General features: G+C 38.3%; 1 protein-coding gene across 3 annotated transcripts in view; it reads left to right on the plus strand.

Annotated features, from left to right (window-relative positions):
* Positions 1-839: 839 nt before the first annotated feature.
* Positions 840-16,461, plus strand: part of RFC1 (replication factor C subunit 1) — a 65,044-nt gene continuing 49,422 nt past the window's right edge. For all 3 annotated transcript variants that reach the window (XM_019636003.1, XM_019636005.1, XM_019636006.1), the window contains exons 1-4: positions 840-997; positions 12,386-12,514; positions 14,586-14,661; positions 16,250-16,372. In XM_019636003.1, coding sequence (XP_019491548.1) covers positions 995-997; positions 12,386-12,514; positions 14,586-14,661; positions 16,250-16,372 — 331 coding nt within the window. In that variant the 5' untranslated portion in view covers positions 840-994. The remainder of the gene's footprint in view (positions 998-12,385; positions 12,515-14,585; positions 14,662-16,249; positions 16,373-16,461) is intronic.

Consider the following 16,461-nt stretch of genomic DNA (forward strand, 5'->3'; position numbering starts at 1 on the left):
TTTTACTTCTGCATGGTAACAAAAACATTTTTTTCTCTCCGCACTTCTATATCCCGTCTCTTTCTGTAAACCCATATATGAAAATATCCTTATAGCAATTAAGTCAACGAGCCTGGCCGAGACGAAGTTGCACTTCCACTCTTGAAATAAAAGTGAAGCCCGCAAGCAAGGGCACAGTGAGAGCCCTTCAAAACACCATCCCCAGAAGAGGGGGGATTACACCCTTCCCAGGCCAGAGAGGTTAGCAGACAGGATATTTGAAGATCACGGCTGGAAAGCCCCCAAATTTGAGGAAAGTCATTCAAGAAGCTCAACAAATTCCCACTAAGGTTGAACTCAAAAGCCATCCATACCAAGACACATAAAAGACAAAAACTAAAATTATGAACGAATTCATAGCTGATTTTCATACGGGGGGGGTCTCCATTTAATAGTAGGTAAAAAACCCCACAAAAACAAAACAAAACAAAAAAACCAACGGTGGGTCAAACATAAAAGTCAGGGTAAATACTCTTTGGTGAAACTTTTCAGAATAGATATTTACAATACAAAAAATATGCGAAACGTACATCTAAAATGTATTTCTTATTGTGGGTGGCAGTGGAAACATTTGAAAGCTACTGCCCTCCGGACGTGAAACCGGAAACAACCTGGTTAGCCCGCCTTTCCGAGGAGACCATCCGGGAAACTACACTAGAGCGGCCCCGCCAAAAGCCGAAGGTGCAACTCTGAGCGCGGGCCACGGTCCCGTTACTCCTCGCGATGGCTGCGGTGCGCCCGCATTCCGCGCTGCACTGGCGCCCACGTCGCACTTCCCGCCTCGGGCCGGGGCCGAAGGGATGCTGCGCGCTTCTTGACGTCATCACCAGGCGCCGCTGCCTCCACCTCCTTCCACTTCGGGGGAGAAGTTGTTGGCGCAAATGGATCCTGGACCCCGGTAACGGATTCCCCAGCCGGCCGGCCTGTCCGCCGGCATCTTAATCTTTTGGCTGCGATGGTGAGTCCCAGGTCGGGAGGCTGTGCGGCTTGGGAGCTTGGGAGAGTTTGCAGGCTGGGTGTGGACGGGGCACTCCTGGTATGGAGGGGTGGGGGAGGACGGCTGTGCGTGGCTCCCGTGGGGAGCGAAGATAAAGAAGGGACCACAAACCGGGCATCGGTCGCATAGCTTTCCTGGAACCGCGGACTCCTGGTCTCGGCAGCAGCCAGCGCGCAGAGTTTTTGGTGCTGCGCAGTAGTTGCACTTTTTTTCCACTCTTGGGGTGGGGGGAGGGAGCAAGAGAGTCATGAAGATGACTTGGGGGTGCAGCGGTAAAGGTGTTTTCCTGTTCAGCGTTACCCCGAACCGAGGTTTAGGTCCTGCCTTAAAGCGTTTGAGTCCTGTTCAAGCTTTAGATCATAAGGGAAAATGCAGCAAACTTTTCTTATCTATAAATTATGTCAGGCCTTCAACTTTTGTCATTAACAGCTCCACGAGGTAATCACATAGCCGTTTTGGGACCGAGGACATGGGGATGATGTTTTATTTTGCATAGATGAGTTCACAGAAGGTTTACCAGGAAACAGTTTACCAGGAAAAACAAACAAACAAACAGAATAGAAACAGATGTAATATGTTTGACAGCTGTCATCGCTTATCACCTGATGTTAAACTTAAAAAAACCCAAAAACCTCAGTGCATAATCCTCGTAAAGCATTTAAATTAAAAGTGAAATAATTGTGCAGTTGTCAAAACACATTCATGTTGGTATGGCAATAGATACAGGTCAGTGTTTGAAATATTTTAATTTAAAGAACAATTTATTAAGTTCCATTAGCCAGAATCTACTTAACAATTAGACAATTTTTTTCAATCATTCTTCAGTTTATTTCTCACAATGCCAGCAAAATGGGGGAAAAGTTTTAATGCCAAATTGGGACCCATAAGCTCTTTTGTGTTTCAACTTAAGGAAGGATGAAAGAATGATAATAGATACCTTGTACCAAGTATCTAATTCAGGTCAATGTCGATATATGAGCTGTTTGTCTTACATATCTTTTCTCATTTAAGCCTCACAGCAATACAGTTTTACAGATGGTAAAGGAGGCTTTCAGAGTTTAAACAAGTTATATAATACAACTAATAAATAGTTCAACAAGAATTAAAACTTAGGTTTTTCTGACCGTTACATTATACCACCTCCGGGAAATGATCACAATTACATTTTGTACTTCAGGCACTGTGGTATTGTGGAAAGTTGATGCGATTTGGAGTCTTGAAAGTGAAAGTGAGGGGACCATTAGTCTTGCTTGCCATTAATAGTTTTGTGGTTTTGGACAAGTAAATAGCTTAACTTTAACCTCTTGAAGTCTCCATTTTCTTACCTGTAAAAGGGGAGAAAATACAGCTGCCCTAAATGATTGTCTTGAGGCTTCAACAAGATAGTATATGTAAAGCTTGCATTTTGGTGCCTGGTACTGGTGGACGTTGTGCAACTATATGCTGCTAATTACCTAATTTTCTTAGGAAGGGCTCTATGGCACGTTACGTAGATTTTTTACATAGATGCCTCTGATGTTGTCAGTTATGGTGAACAACAGATTGTAGAGTCAACTTTCATTTGATCGTGTTCACCTGATCATTCAGGTACTTTAAGTTTTGGTTCTTTCTTTAGTATTCCTGTTCATGGTACGGATGAAACAATAAAGCCCTCCTAAGAAAAGCAATAGGAGGCAAATTGGTCAGTGTTGCAGTTTGTTAATAGGAAACAGCAGTTAATATGTATTAAAGTAGATAAGAATTTTATATTATATTGGTATTTAATTTAGTCTTTCTCTAATACAAAAATTGGCAAAATCTTAGACTAAAATTCTGTTTAACAAATGTTTATTGAACATTTATGCACAAGTACAGTAGTCTTTAACTTTTATTTGGGTCTCACTTCCCTTTGATAATGTGCTGAATGGTATGCACATTTTCTGCCCACAGACATGCATACGGACTCATACACCATTTTAGGGGATTTACATATTTTGTGAAACCCTACCATATATGCAAGGTTAACAACTTGCCGTGGGAAATGCATTTTTTCCAAATATTTTCCAGCTAAAGGTTAATAAGAGAATAAAATACTGTATCCACAAATTGGAATACTTTGCAGCCATTAAAAATGGGGAAACTTTATGCCCTGATATGAAACAATTGCCAAGATAATTCAGTGAAAATGTAAGGTGCAGGACAATATGGAAAGTATGCTACCACTTTATGTAGTAAAAGAAAGTAATATTTGAAGATATATAAAATCTCTCAGGAATAATACACAAGGAGCTAAGTGATAACATTTGTTTCCCGCAAAGATGGGAAATATGTGTTTGAGAGGCAGGGCGTGAGGGAGACATTTTACCCTTTTGAATTTTGAACTGTGTAAATATAATGTCTATTAAAGGAAATGAAATGACATTGGAAATAAAAAGAACACAGGCATACCTTGTTTATTGCACTCTACTTTATTGGGCTTCACAGATGTTGTGTTTTTTACAAATTGAAGGCAGAACCTCTACTAACAAAAAGATTATGACTTGGCTTTATTGTGATACTCACTTTATTACGGTGGTCTGGAAACAAACCTGTAGTATCTCTGAGGTATACCTGTAAAAAAAGAAGCCCTATAAACAATTTGGATTGCTATGAGGATTTAATTATTTGGTCAAAATGTGACTAGAACCCGGAAGATGCCATTTTTAAGAAGTCAGTATATATAATTCATTGGCTGGTATAACTATTTATTGAAAATGTACATAAGGTTTAATTAAAGATGCATAAGATTTATGAGATAGCCTTTTTGAAGAGCTGTCAGGTAAGTCTAACCACATTGTAATCTGAGCTGCTTCATTGCCCCACGCTAGGGGACACCTTTCACATCTTGGTCTACTATGAGTGCTCCCCTGGACCAGTGCTCAGACTCTAACGGAATGTGTTTTTTGCTGTTTATATCCTAGTACGTGGCCTCTAAGGCCTCTCCCTACCTCTCTGATCTCATGTCTGTCTTTTGAGTGTATTAAGATGGTTGTCTCACAGTTTTTGTTCTTGCCATTTCCTCTCTGGAATATTCTTCCTCTGGATCCTTGTATGTCTGCCTTTTTCATTCCAGTCTCGGTCATCACTTCCTCAGAGCTTTTGTTTTCATCGACTAATCCAAATCCAAGATTGTGAATATTTATGCCTATCTTCTAAGAGTTTTATAGTTTTGGTTCTCACATTTAGGATTTTGACTCATTTTGAGTTAATTTTGTATAGTATGAAGTAGGGGTCCACGTTTATTCTTTTGCATATCCGGTTGCCCAGCACCATTTCCAAACTGTCCTTTTCCTGCTAAATTATCTTGGCATCTTTGCCAAAAATCTGTTGACCATTAAGGGTGAGGTTGTTTTCTGGCTTCTCAATTCTATTCCCTTGATGTATTTGTCTATCCTAATGTTAATAACATACTGTCTTTAGTACTGTAGCTTTGTGGTAAGTTTTGGAGTTGGAAAATGTGAGTCTTCCAACTTTGTTCTTCTATTTTTTTCAAGATTGTTTTGCCTATTCTGGGTTCCTTGAATTCCATGTGAATTTTGAAATCAGCAAAGAAGAATGCAGATGGAATTTTGATAGGAGTTGTGTTGAATCTGTAGATCCATTTGGGGAGTGTTGCTGTCTGAACAACATTAAGCCTTCTGATCCATGAACATGCAATATCTTTCCATTCATTTAGATTTTTAAAAATTTCTTTAAACAATGTTTTATAGTTTTCAGAGTATGTGGTTTACACTTCTTCTAAATTAATTCCTAAATATTTTGTTCTTTTTGATACTATAAAATAGAATTGTTTTCTTAATTTTACTTTTGAATTGTTCATTGCAGGAGTTTAGAAATACAGTTGACTTGTATATTGATCTTGTATCCTGAAACCTTGCCGAATTCATTTAGTAGTTCTAGTAGTTTTTTAAGTGGATTTCTTAGGATTTTCTATATATGAGATAATTTCATCTGCAGATAGAGATAATTTTACTTCTCTCCAATCTAAGTGCTATTTATTTATTTATTTTGCCTTATGCTTTTTCTAGAACCTCCACAATGTGGAACAGAAGTGGCCAAAGGCTACAGCAGATCTGCCTTTTTCCTGATGTTAGGGGAAAGCATTCCAACTGCTTACTTTTTTGCTTTCAAAGTACAAGGCCTTAATATAATTTTAAATACTTTAAAACTATTTCATAGTTTGTGTCTGCTTTGCTGCTGTCAGTTACATCATTGCATATTTTAGTCAGATATATCATTTTGCACTTTGGTGCTTTGCAAGATGGAATATTTTTACATTTGGATAGATTGTTTTAAGTGTGTTGATAGCCAGTTCTGCTTGTGGGTTTGGTGGATTATACATTGAATATTAATCAGAAATATTTATATTTCTTTGTTACTCACAAAATAGACAAGTAAACCCGAAATAGAATGTTAGCAACTACTCTGCAGACCTCTGCAGTACTTATTTTGCATAAAATCCTGTACTCTTCAAAGATGAATGAACACAGTGACATAATTTGCTTTCTTTTTGCATTTTGATAGGTAAATATAACTGATTTGTTGGTTGAGGCCATCAGCAGTAGAAATAAATAATTAGAGCTGTTTGGTTATACTTCAAAGTAGATATTCAGAAGGTGCCCCAAAAAATGTATACACATTTTAAGAAAGGAAAAAACTATTAAAATTGTAATACTCAATATATACCAATAGCAAAAGATGAATACAAGTCACGTTTGACTTCTGCAATTACAAGAGGTGCTCAAAGTGGTTACCATCAGCGTCCAGACACTTCTGATTATGACGAACTACTGCTTGAGCAATGTTGATCAAAGTGTCCACTTGTATACATTTTTTTGGCACTAAAATGGCACCCTGGTGTGTCAGCGTTTGTACTTTAACCTTCTAAAGCTAAAGGTCATCATGATAGCATACCTCAGTGTGGGTTTAGGAGTACTTAAGCAAAAAATTGTGTCGCTTACTACTGATACATTTAAAATCAACCAAGTTGGAAACTTCTTGCTGTGGGTAATGGATTTTAAAAACTTAATGATTTTTCTGAGTACTTGGCAAAGCCTAGTACTTTGCCTTGGCATATGTATATTAAAATTGCATTTGGACTGCCTGATAGGCAATGCTTCTCTCTCTAACAGTGTTGTAGAATTGCTAGTTATACTTTAGGGAAGGAAAATGCAAGAAGTCTTTTTTTGGGGTTTTTTTTTTTGTTTGTTTTTGGGGGGGTTTTGCTTACATTTAAGAGCATCTTAAATTTCAAAACTTTAAAGAATGCCAATTCTCAATTTTCTCATCTGTGAATTGATGTTAAAAACTTCATAAGGTTGTTTGTGAATTAAATACCTTAATGTTTGTTAGGTGCTTAAAGCATTGCCTGGCACAGAGTAAGTCCTATGTAAGGCTTTGTTTAAATGAATAAGTAAATGAAGCTCTCTGAATTAGGGCAAAGGAAGTAGAGGGAAGAGGATAGCAGTACTTGGAAAGGTGTGATGATTAGGTGGGAGGTCAGAATGGGTGGGGGAAACAGTGCCCATTTTTCTGTTTTGGGTGAATGGTGGTCCTGCATTGAGGTGGGAAATAAAGGGAGAGGAGTCACAGAGGAATATGAGCTCAGTTTTAGATGTTATGAGTTGAAGGAACCTTTGGGACATTTGGACAGAGATGATCTATCTGGTAGATGGTACATGGATATGCAGCTCAGAGGAGGTCTGGAGTGCAGACCAGCATAAAAACAACTGGTATGCTTAGTGAAAAGACCACCCACTTTGTTTCCTTGGCATACATTTGCCATATTTTGATAGGTAGGCAGCCTGTTATTGACAGCTTCCTACACTAGCACATAAGCTCTGCAAAGATAGGGGCCACAAGGATAGGGAACAAGTGTATAGTGCCTGGCACATGCTACATTTGCAGTAAATATTTGATGAGTGGATAAACTTTGTATTTCAAAAAAAAAAGAGAAATCAACTAGAATGTAAAACGTACAGGTATGAAAACATCTTCTCTAGCCCTTTCTGTATGACTTCACGTCTGAGTTATTGAACATTTAATTTAATGACAATGAATAATGTAACCTAGAGAATTACAGTATTTACTATATATCGTAGGTCAATTTTTATTTGTTTTAAAGATTTTTATTGGGGAATTGGGGGATGGGAACAGCACTGGAGAATTGGGGGAAGGGGAACAGACAAGTTGCTGTCCTTTTGTTCTTCAGTCTAGTTGTGGAGGATGTCGCTTCACTGGCCCAAGTTGGCACCATCATTGTGCTCTTCCCGGGTGAGGCAGATCAGTCGCCGGCTTCTGGACGGCCACTCACACTGGCTGCTGGCTACACACGGTAGCCCATGGCAGCCCATACGCCGTGGCTGGCGACTCAGGACAGCCCAGCTCCAGGTTGGGCTGTTGTTTAGCATCTTAGCTGTGGAGGGCAGTGTCACTGGCCCTCATATGTGGGATCCGAACCGGGGCCCTCTGGCGTCCCAAGCCAGTTCTTAACCAACGTGCCACTCGGCCGGTCTTCGTAGGTCTATTTTTGATGTGAACTTAAATTTCAGTGTTCAAGTAATTTAAATTTGATATTTTAGATCAGAAGTAAGTTGTAAAAATTTGATTTCTGGATGAATAAAAACCATTAAGGGTAGCTTAGCCCTGGTGAAAATGCCCAAATGTTGAAATAAACCGTTAGGTAAGACTTAAACAGTTTCAAATGCTTCAGTTATCCCAGTTATGTAGGTATAAGAACTTATTTCTTATAAACCTAAACTAGATAATTATTTTCCATTTAATTTTGCCAGGTTTTTATGTTTTTGGATCAGGCACCTGAAAACTTGTTGTGATACAGTATTTCATTGAGTAGTTTAAGGCTCATATGCTATAAGTATTATGACTTCAGAATCCCACACATCTTTCTTGACACAGCTACAAATGAAAATGGGTCTTTCATTATCTTGGAAGCAACCTCATAGGTAGTATAGTAGCCTCAGTAGATTCCAGGATGAGTAGGGGAAGCAGTTTCTGTTCCCTGTATTCCCCATAATCATCCAGTCCCGTTTCTGTGCCCCTGCTGTGCTTGCTTTTGTCGGTTCTTTATTTCCTATGCTCTGCTTTATTTTCTAAAGACAGAAGGACCAAAAACAGAAAGTAGAATGAAAGCTCCATGAGAGCAGATGTTTGCCTGTTTTGTTTATCCCAAGCACTAAGACCAGTTTTTGGCCCATAGAAGGCTCTCATTAAATATTTGTTGAATGAAGGAAGTTGATGTAGGCCCTTAAAATTCTTTTATTTCTGTTATTATTCAAAGATTTTTCAGACCACACTTGTTTTTCACTCGCCGGTATCGCCGGTATCTTCCTTAGAGAAGTTCTTGAGGCCTGTGCTAGACTTTGCTGTATCATTACTAATGACTATATATAGAGAGATTTCTGATTTCTAAAAAAAGAAAGTAACTACTTTGGCTAAAAACAAATTTGAAGAAGAGGAAGTGTGTTACTAAAACTCAAAATCTGTTGATTTCTGTAGAGACAATAGAGTAATAGGACAAGAACACTGTATTACAAGGACCAGTTATACAAGGTCAACTTAATAATTTACTTCAGAAATAATATGTAATAAGTGTTAGTTTAATACCCACTTAAAATTTCTTAGACTAAAAAGCAATAGGTAAAGTCATAGCAAAAAATTAATCCCAATTAAATGTTCTCCTAATACACAATCTTTAAAAACAAATCTACTATGAATTTCATTTTACACAATCAAGAACCTCTCTGAGCCCAGGTGTGAAGGTCAGTGACCTTGGGAATAACTGCTTGTGTTCAACAAATATTAATTAAGTGTTAACTGAGGTGCTGGCCCTGTACTTGAGATACAGTAGTTAGATAGACAAGCCTGCTTTATGGAAGTTAAGCAGTGTACTCAAATTTTGGTTTCTGAGTGTCAAAAGTTATCTCCTAATCATTTTAGGGCCTAGGTCAGGTGTGGGTTCTTTAGGGAAGTGGTCCCTGAGGCTCTCTGTATCAGGTGCTTGTGGTGCTCTCCTCATCTTGTGATTAGCTCTTAGCACTGTTTTGTATTTAATTCTTTATATACTAATTTGTCTCCCAGGTAGTTTCATGAGGGGATTTTCCTGTTTGTGTCCTGAGACCCTGGCACAGTGCCTGTCTGTAAGCATGCAAGGATCAAATGTATCAGGAATAACAAGATGGGGGAGGCCACATTACTACTTGTGGGGTATGGCTACCTGTGCATAGATCCCTACGGTGACAGGAAAACTATGACGGGGCATCCAAATTCATCCCCGGTGTCCAGTAGTAAATGACAAAACTGACACAAGGCCTGCACTTGTCTGACTTAAAATTACACTTACTTACAAAATGGCGATGTGTCATTCTGTTTGCCCAGTTTACCTCAGGAACGTCAAAAGAGATAAACCTATATGTCCGGCAGCTATAACTAAATCATGCAAAACTTACTGATAGCTATCTCTGCTAAAGTTTGTTTTCACTTTTATGTGGTCTTTGCCTAAATCTTTCACATTCTTTGAACTGCCTGTTCAAGTAATAAGAGTAAAAAGAAAGAAGAGTTAATTACTACTCTCTTTTGGTTTCCCCAAATAAAAGTATCTTTATTTATTTTATATTTCTTTTAGAAATAGAATTATTAAGACAAAAGGTATGCACGTTTAAAAATTTGGTAAGTATTGCTGGATTGTCCTCTGGAAAGACTATACCAATTTGTACTTTTATCAGCAGTGTGGTGTGTGAGTATCTATTTCCCCCCCCCACATTCTTTTATTTATTTATGTATTTGTTTGTTTGTTTATTTATTTATTTATTTATTGTTAGTTTCAGGTGTACAGAACAATGCAATAGTTATCCTTTTCACCCTTCACACAGAAACAATCCCTCTCCCCCATCTACTGCCCTCCCACCCCTGATATCATGCTTGTCTATTACAGTTCCATTGACTCCATTCCCACTCTCTACTCCTTGTCCTGTGACTGTATGTATATATAAATCAGGGCATTATCAACCTCTTAAAACTTAGAGGGAAAAATAATCAAGTTTTAATTTATCCGTTTATTGTTCGTGAACATCTTTTATTATGTTGCATATTTGCATTTCTTTTATAATTTGCCTACTGGTAGCTTTTATTTATTTTTCTACGGGGTTACCTTTTATTAACTTGTAGGAACGCTTGTATATATATATAACATGTTGCAGATATTTTTGATTTAGTGGCTTGTATTTTAACTTTGTTTATGGCGTCTTTTGTTTTATTTCTATGTAGTCAAATCTGTCTTTATGGATGGTTTCTAGCTTTGATGTTTTGTCAAGATTATAAAGGAAATTTTAAAATGTATCCCTTTTCTACTCAGCAAGAATTATTTCATGCAGGTAAGGGTGGTGTTTAGATCCATTATTTGGAAGTATGATTAGCCACTAGATTTGTTCTTCCACATTTCATGACATCCTTGAAGACCGGGAATAACAGGGAATGTTAATTAAAGACTAAGGTGAAGTCATGTTTTATAAAGTAAGGCCAAATTGGTGACCTTTGCCTTTTAGATGTGTATACACAAGATGGTTGCTAACATTGGAGATAATACTACAAAAGTATGCATAAAATGGCTATCATTCTGATGAAAATTCTTTTCCAAATGCTTAGATTTTTGGTGTATATTGAGTTAGATCATGAAGCTGTAATTTCTTTAACTCTTCTGCTGCCATCAGAATGTAAGGCATAGAGAGTGGGGGATTGTAGGGTAGAATAAAGGGAAAGGAGAAGGGATGTGAATAAAAAGAACTACTTAGGAAGGAAAAGTTGTAAGTGCCGAGGAGCGGCATGTGGCACAGGCAGAAATCAGAGAGCTTAACGTTATCAGCAGTTCTGTTTCCTGATTATGTTTCTGTTCTTTCTTTTTGCGGTTTTAAGCATTTGTCATTCTAAAACAGATTGAAAACCACCACTCTCTTGGACCTGATTATTAGTCAGTTTTGGTATTTCCATGGTGTATGTGCAGTGTGTGTGTATGTGCAGTGTGTGTGTGTGTGTGTGTGTGTGTGTGTGTGTGTGTTAAACAGTCACCACTAGATGAAGAATCACTTGGTAATATCACAAGTGAACCTCTAAAGTGAAACTTTCATTTCCTCCAGAAGCAAAGTACGTAGTTGTCAGCCTCTAACTGAATTCTTTGCAAGTTATACGGAAGACTGTGGCTTTCTTTGTCATCTATCTCTTCTCAGTTTCCTAGCTGCGGCATCCATTACATCACCTATTTTTTAGACTTAGATTTTATTGGGATGGATTTGTGACTTTTCTACATTGTGAAATTTACAAAATAGGGAATAAAACCAAGAAAGTCAATCTTTTTTGGCCAAATTTAACATGTCTGTGTACCTCATTTATCTGCATTGTTTATTGGCTTAGCCACACAGCTATTTCGGGGGCGGGGGGGAGAGGGCGGTGTGTGTGTGTGTGTGTGTGTGTGTGTGTGTGTGTGTGTGTGCGCACATAAAACACCTGTTTGGGGTTTTTGACATTTTAAGAGTATGACAGTTACTGCCAGGCTCTAGGAAATAATTGTTAACTTTCTTATACTTCATAAAGTACTTTTACAGGCATTTTCCTCACTACAATAAAGAGAAATGGGTTGGGACAGGTGAAAAGGATTGAAAAGGATTGAATTATATCCATCAAGGATAGGAAGAGGGCAAAAGGTACAACTGGTTCTTGAACCCAGTTCTTTGGAGCTCAGATCCTAAGTTCTCATTATTCTGTGTTTCCTATACCCTTGCCTGTGAGCAGATATGATTGTCAGTGGAGATGTTTCAGTGATATGAAGGGATAGTAGTTTGTAAATGAGGGGAAGGGAAGCTTTTTACTGAGCCCGAATTGTGATAGATGCATAATTAATCCTCATTAAGTGCAGTTGTTATCAGATCCACTCTTCTTTAACTCTTTGTCTTCTCGCCTGTGCCTGGGATGGTGGGGTGAGTATGTGCTTGCATGCTCCATGAATATCTGTTACTCGCCTCTTCAGTACTTTTGCTGTTGTTAAAAAAAACTTCACTTGTTCATTTTTGCCCTGCTTTGGGCCAGATTCTGAGAATTAATATTACTTTTCATTAGGCAAATCATTTTTATCTCAGGTCGTTTTATCAGTTAACTTTTTAACTCGGGTAGTTTTACTAGTTAACTGCTACACATGGAGCTATGTCACCGTGATGAAATTACTCAGGGTAAACCAGTGCGTGTATAGAGTTATCCCTTTTTACAGTTGAAAATAGAATTTTGTGCCATTAATGTTTATTTATGAGTCGCCTTCTTTGCTTTTAGGATATTCGGAAATTCTTTGGGGTTATACCAAGTGGGAAGAAACCTGTGGGTGAAACAGTAAAGAAGAATGAGAAAACGAAGCCTGCTGAAGAAACTTTAAAAGGAAAGAAAGGAAAAAAGGAAATCAAGGTCAGTTTTCCAAATACAATTTAGAATTATATGACAGGTTGAATAAACTCAATTTCTAGACTTGATAGGATTCGAGGGAGCCTCACGTAAACACATTTCAACTCATTTAGCAGAGGAAGAAGAAAGTAACAATGTTTTACTTATTTCTAATGAATATGGCTTACTGTATTCATAGCTTGGTGCTTTCCTGCAGTAGAAGTGGAACACTTTTTAGCTGTTAAAACTTTATATCTTCAGACCAAAGCTTGCTCATAGAGACATGAGTCCCTATTGCCAGGTGAATGGTGTTGGACTTCTGGTGCAGGAAGACTGAAGGAAAGCTTTACTTTTTTTTCCCTATGTTCATTGGGCAAGAGTTTTGCCATTTTATAGCAGGGGTCACCTTTCCTGCAGTTTTTAATAACCTCATTTTCATCTAAGACTTTACCAGAATGACCTTTAATGTTTATATTTCTACCAACATTGTGTTTGTGATGACATATGTATTCTCTAAGACAATAGAGGCTTCCTCTATAATTTCTCACCTTTTCTCCCCGAGACCTTGCCAGAATCCCCTGTAATGTCTATATTTCTACCAACAGTCATTTCCCAGCAATCTTGGCTTTTTCTAGCATGCACCTCAAAACTCCTCTGGCCTCTACCACTACCCAGTTCCAAAGCCAGTTCCATATTTTAGGTGTTTGGGCAGCAGCTGAAATCTTTGTTCAATTCTTTAACCCTTGCTGGGCACTTAGAGTTGCTCCATGCATATGTATATCGGGAGACAGCCTCAGACTTGGGCTAAGTTTATCTGCCGGATTTGAGACTCATCTGTGGCTCCCTCCTTCTCGGATACCTTCTTCTCTTGTTGAGTTATTGTAATTGCTTCTAATTCTGTCCTCTAGTCTAGTGGTGTATTTGAATTATATTGGTTCATCTCATTTTTTTACAAGTTAGTTGATTATTTTTATATTTTTGAAGTTTTATTATAATGGCTAGAAACATATTTCTACCTTATAATTGATTACAGTCAGTTTTTTCCTGCCTGCTTTTTTGGTGCTTTTTGGGAAAATTTGAATATGTTAGAGATGTGATATATAACTAAAAAAATATAAACAATACTTTTGCCCTGTTTTTTTTTTTGTTTGTTTGTTTTTAAAGATTTCATTGGAGAATTGGGGGAGGGGAACAGCGCTGGGGAATCTGAGGAAGGGAAACAGACAAGTTGCTGTGGTTTTGTTCTTCAGTCTAGTTGTGGAGGACGTTGCTTCACTGGCCCAAGCTGGCACCATCATTGCACTCTTCCTGGGTGAGGCAGATCAGTCGCCGGCCTCTGGACGGCTGCTCATGGCTGCTGCTGGCTGCTCACACTGGCTGCCGGCTACACACGGCAGCCCACTGCAGCAGGGGACTGCATCCTACGCCGTCGCCAGCAATGCACGGCAGCCCAGCTCCAGTTTGAGCTGTTGTTCAGCATCTTAGCTGTAGAGGGCAGTGTCACTGGCCCTCATATGTGGGGTCCGAACCAGGGCCCTCTGGCATCCCAAGCCAGTTCTTAACCAATGCTCCACTCGGCCGGCCCTTTTGCCCTGGTTTTATTTAGTTTTCTAATAGGTGTTGGGTTGTGGTGGGCTCATAACCCCCTAGCTTTTATTTCTGTCTCTCTCATTTTCAGGAAGTACTTGCCTTATAATGTCTGACATCCTTTTGCTCTTTGTTATATATATAGGTTAGTGTTGAAAGTGGAGCTGAATAATAAGACAGCTTTTTTTATAATTCTTTTCCATCTGATGTAGTTATTTTCTGGCCTATTCTTTAGCCTAATCAGTCCATTATTAACATTTCTGACTGATAATTCTTTTGGTGGAGGACCGTCCTGTGCATTGTAGGATGTTCAGTAGCATGCCTGATCTACCCATTAGATGTCAGTAAACCACCTCTCCCAGCCCCCACCCTCAGTTACTATAAGCAAAAATGTTTCCTGGGGGCAAAATTTCCTCTAGTGGAGAACCATTGAGCCTAAGTCTAATGAAGAAAAAACAGCTAAGTTACATAGATTTCATTTGTTCTAATTATACTGTGATATTTATAGGTAAATAGTTCTTGTAAAGAAGATGACTCTAAACAGAAGCAACCAAACAGGAAAAAGAGGATCATCTATGATTCAGGTAGTATTTCTTTTGAAGAGTTTTAAAGTTTTAAAATTATTTTTTATCCCTTAGAGTTTTTCCAACTGATGTTCTGAGACACACAGCTATCTGTGATGGTAATAGGTGCTGTGAGAAGAGCACTGTATGCGCAAATAAAGTTGAAAACAATTTTATTATGCTGTAGAGTTTATCAGAGCCTAAATATGTTAATGTATTAAAGATTTGCTCAAAGAGGGCTATAGTATATAGCATATCTCAAACTTACTTTGAATATATTATATTTTTTAAAATATTCATTTACCTTCTTTTCCAGCTGAGGTTCTTGGAAACTGAACTTGAAAAACAGTGCCTTAGAATATTGCTTTAGAAACAGAGATCTAAAATTTTAATTTTGTGCTTTTGATCTGGTCCTTTTTTGTTGCACTCAAAGTAGGACTAACACAATGAAAAAGCTTTTCTTTGAGTAGGTTTAAGACAGGGAACATGAATGCCTTTTATGACATGTTAAGTTTTTATCCATGCCTTATGTGATAGATTAGAATAATGGTAGAACTCAGAAAGTTTTAGGTTTTCCTTTTGTGAAGAGCCATCTGTTGTGAATAATTAATGTAACCTAAGGAAGCATTTCTAGGTTGTCAGGATGTTGACAGTGATAGCAAAGGTCCTGACTCAATTCTAAAAGTGCTTGAGTATTTATTATGAGTTTTTTACTGCTGTATATAATAGGAAATTTGAGAGAGACACATATCTCCATTCCCCAGGAGTTGCCATCTTTGGGGATACTGGAAATGTAATTGTTTGGTACCATTTAGAATGGTGTGAGACAGGATTTCTAAGTGCATGTAAAGAGGAAGGACACCAAAGTTTATGAAACACCTATTTTGTGCTAGGCACTTTACTATGTACTTACATGTTGTCCTGATTTATATTTGAGTACTTTGGGTGATTAGTGGGTGGCAGACAGAATAATGGCCCCCAGAGATGTCTATGCCCTAATTTTTGGAACATGTGAATATGTTAGTTTACATGCAAAGGCCTTAAAATTGCTAACCAGGTGAACTTAAAGTAGAGAGATTATTTTGGATTGTCTGGGTGGGCCCATTGTAGTCACAAGGAAGAGGGAGGCAGACGAGAGAGAGACTGATGAACATGAGAGAAGGTCAGAGAACCAGAGCGCATGGGTAGGACTTTGCCTGGAGTTGCTGGCTTTGAACATGGAGGAAGGGGGCCATGAATTGAGCAATGCTGGCAGTCACTGGAAACTGGAAAAGGCAAGGAAATAGATTCTTCCCTAGAGTATTCAGGAAGGAACTCAGTCCTGCTGACACCTTGACTGTAGCCCGGTGAGCCTCGTATCAGAGTTCTAATCTACAGAACTGTCAGATAAAAGTATTATCTTGTTTTAGGCCTCTACATTTGTGGTGATTTGTTACAACAGCAATAGAAAACTAACACAAAGGCTTAACACTGGGTAGAAATAACCTGTGAGAATTATGGATATGTGCTTCTAAAGGGCCCTGAGGAATTTGTTTAACAATAACCACTTTAAAAACACACTGTATTGTACTTCTTTCAAAGTTTTGTTTTATTTTCCTTTCATGTGCAGATTCAGAATCAGAGGAGACAGTACAGGTAAAAAATGCCAAAAAGCAAGCAGAAAAATTGTCATTGTCTCCTAAACCTAGTAAAATTCAACGGCAAGATCCTGTTACCTACGTTTCGGAAACAGGTAAGGGCACTGAATGTGTTTAATGTTTTGGAGAGAAGCAGTGTGTGTGTTATGTTCTTGTGTTTCTCGTTGGTGTCTAAATGTGCCTC

The sequence above is a fragment of the Hipposideros armiger genome, unplaced genomic scaffold, assembly GCF_001890085.2.
Source record: "Hipposideros armiger isolate ML-2016 unplaced genomic scaffold, ASM189008v1 scaffold_26, whole genome shotgun sequence".
Taxonomy (NCBI): domain Eukaryota; kingdom Metazoa; phylum Chordata; class Mammalia; order Chiroptera; family Hipposideridae; genus Hipposideros; species Hipposideros armiger.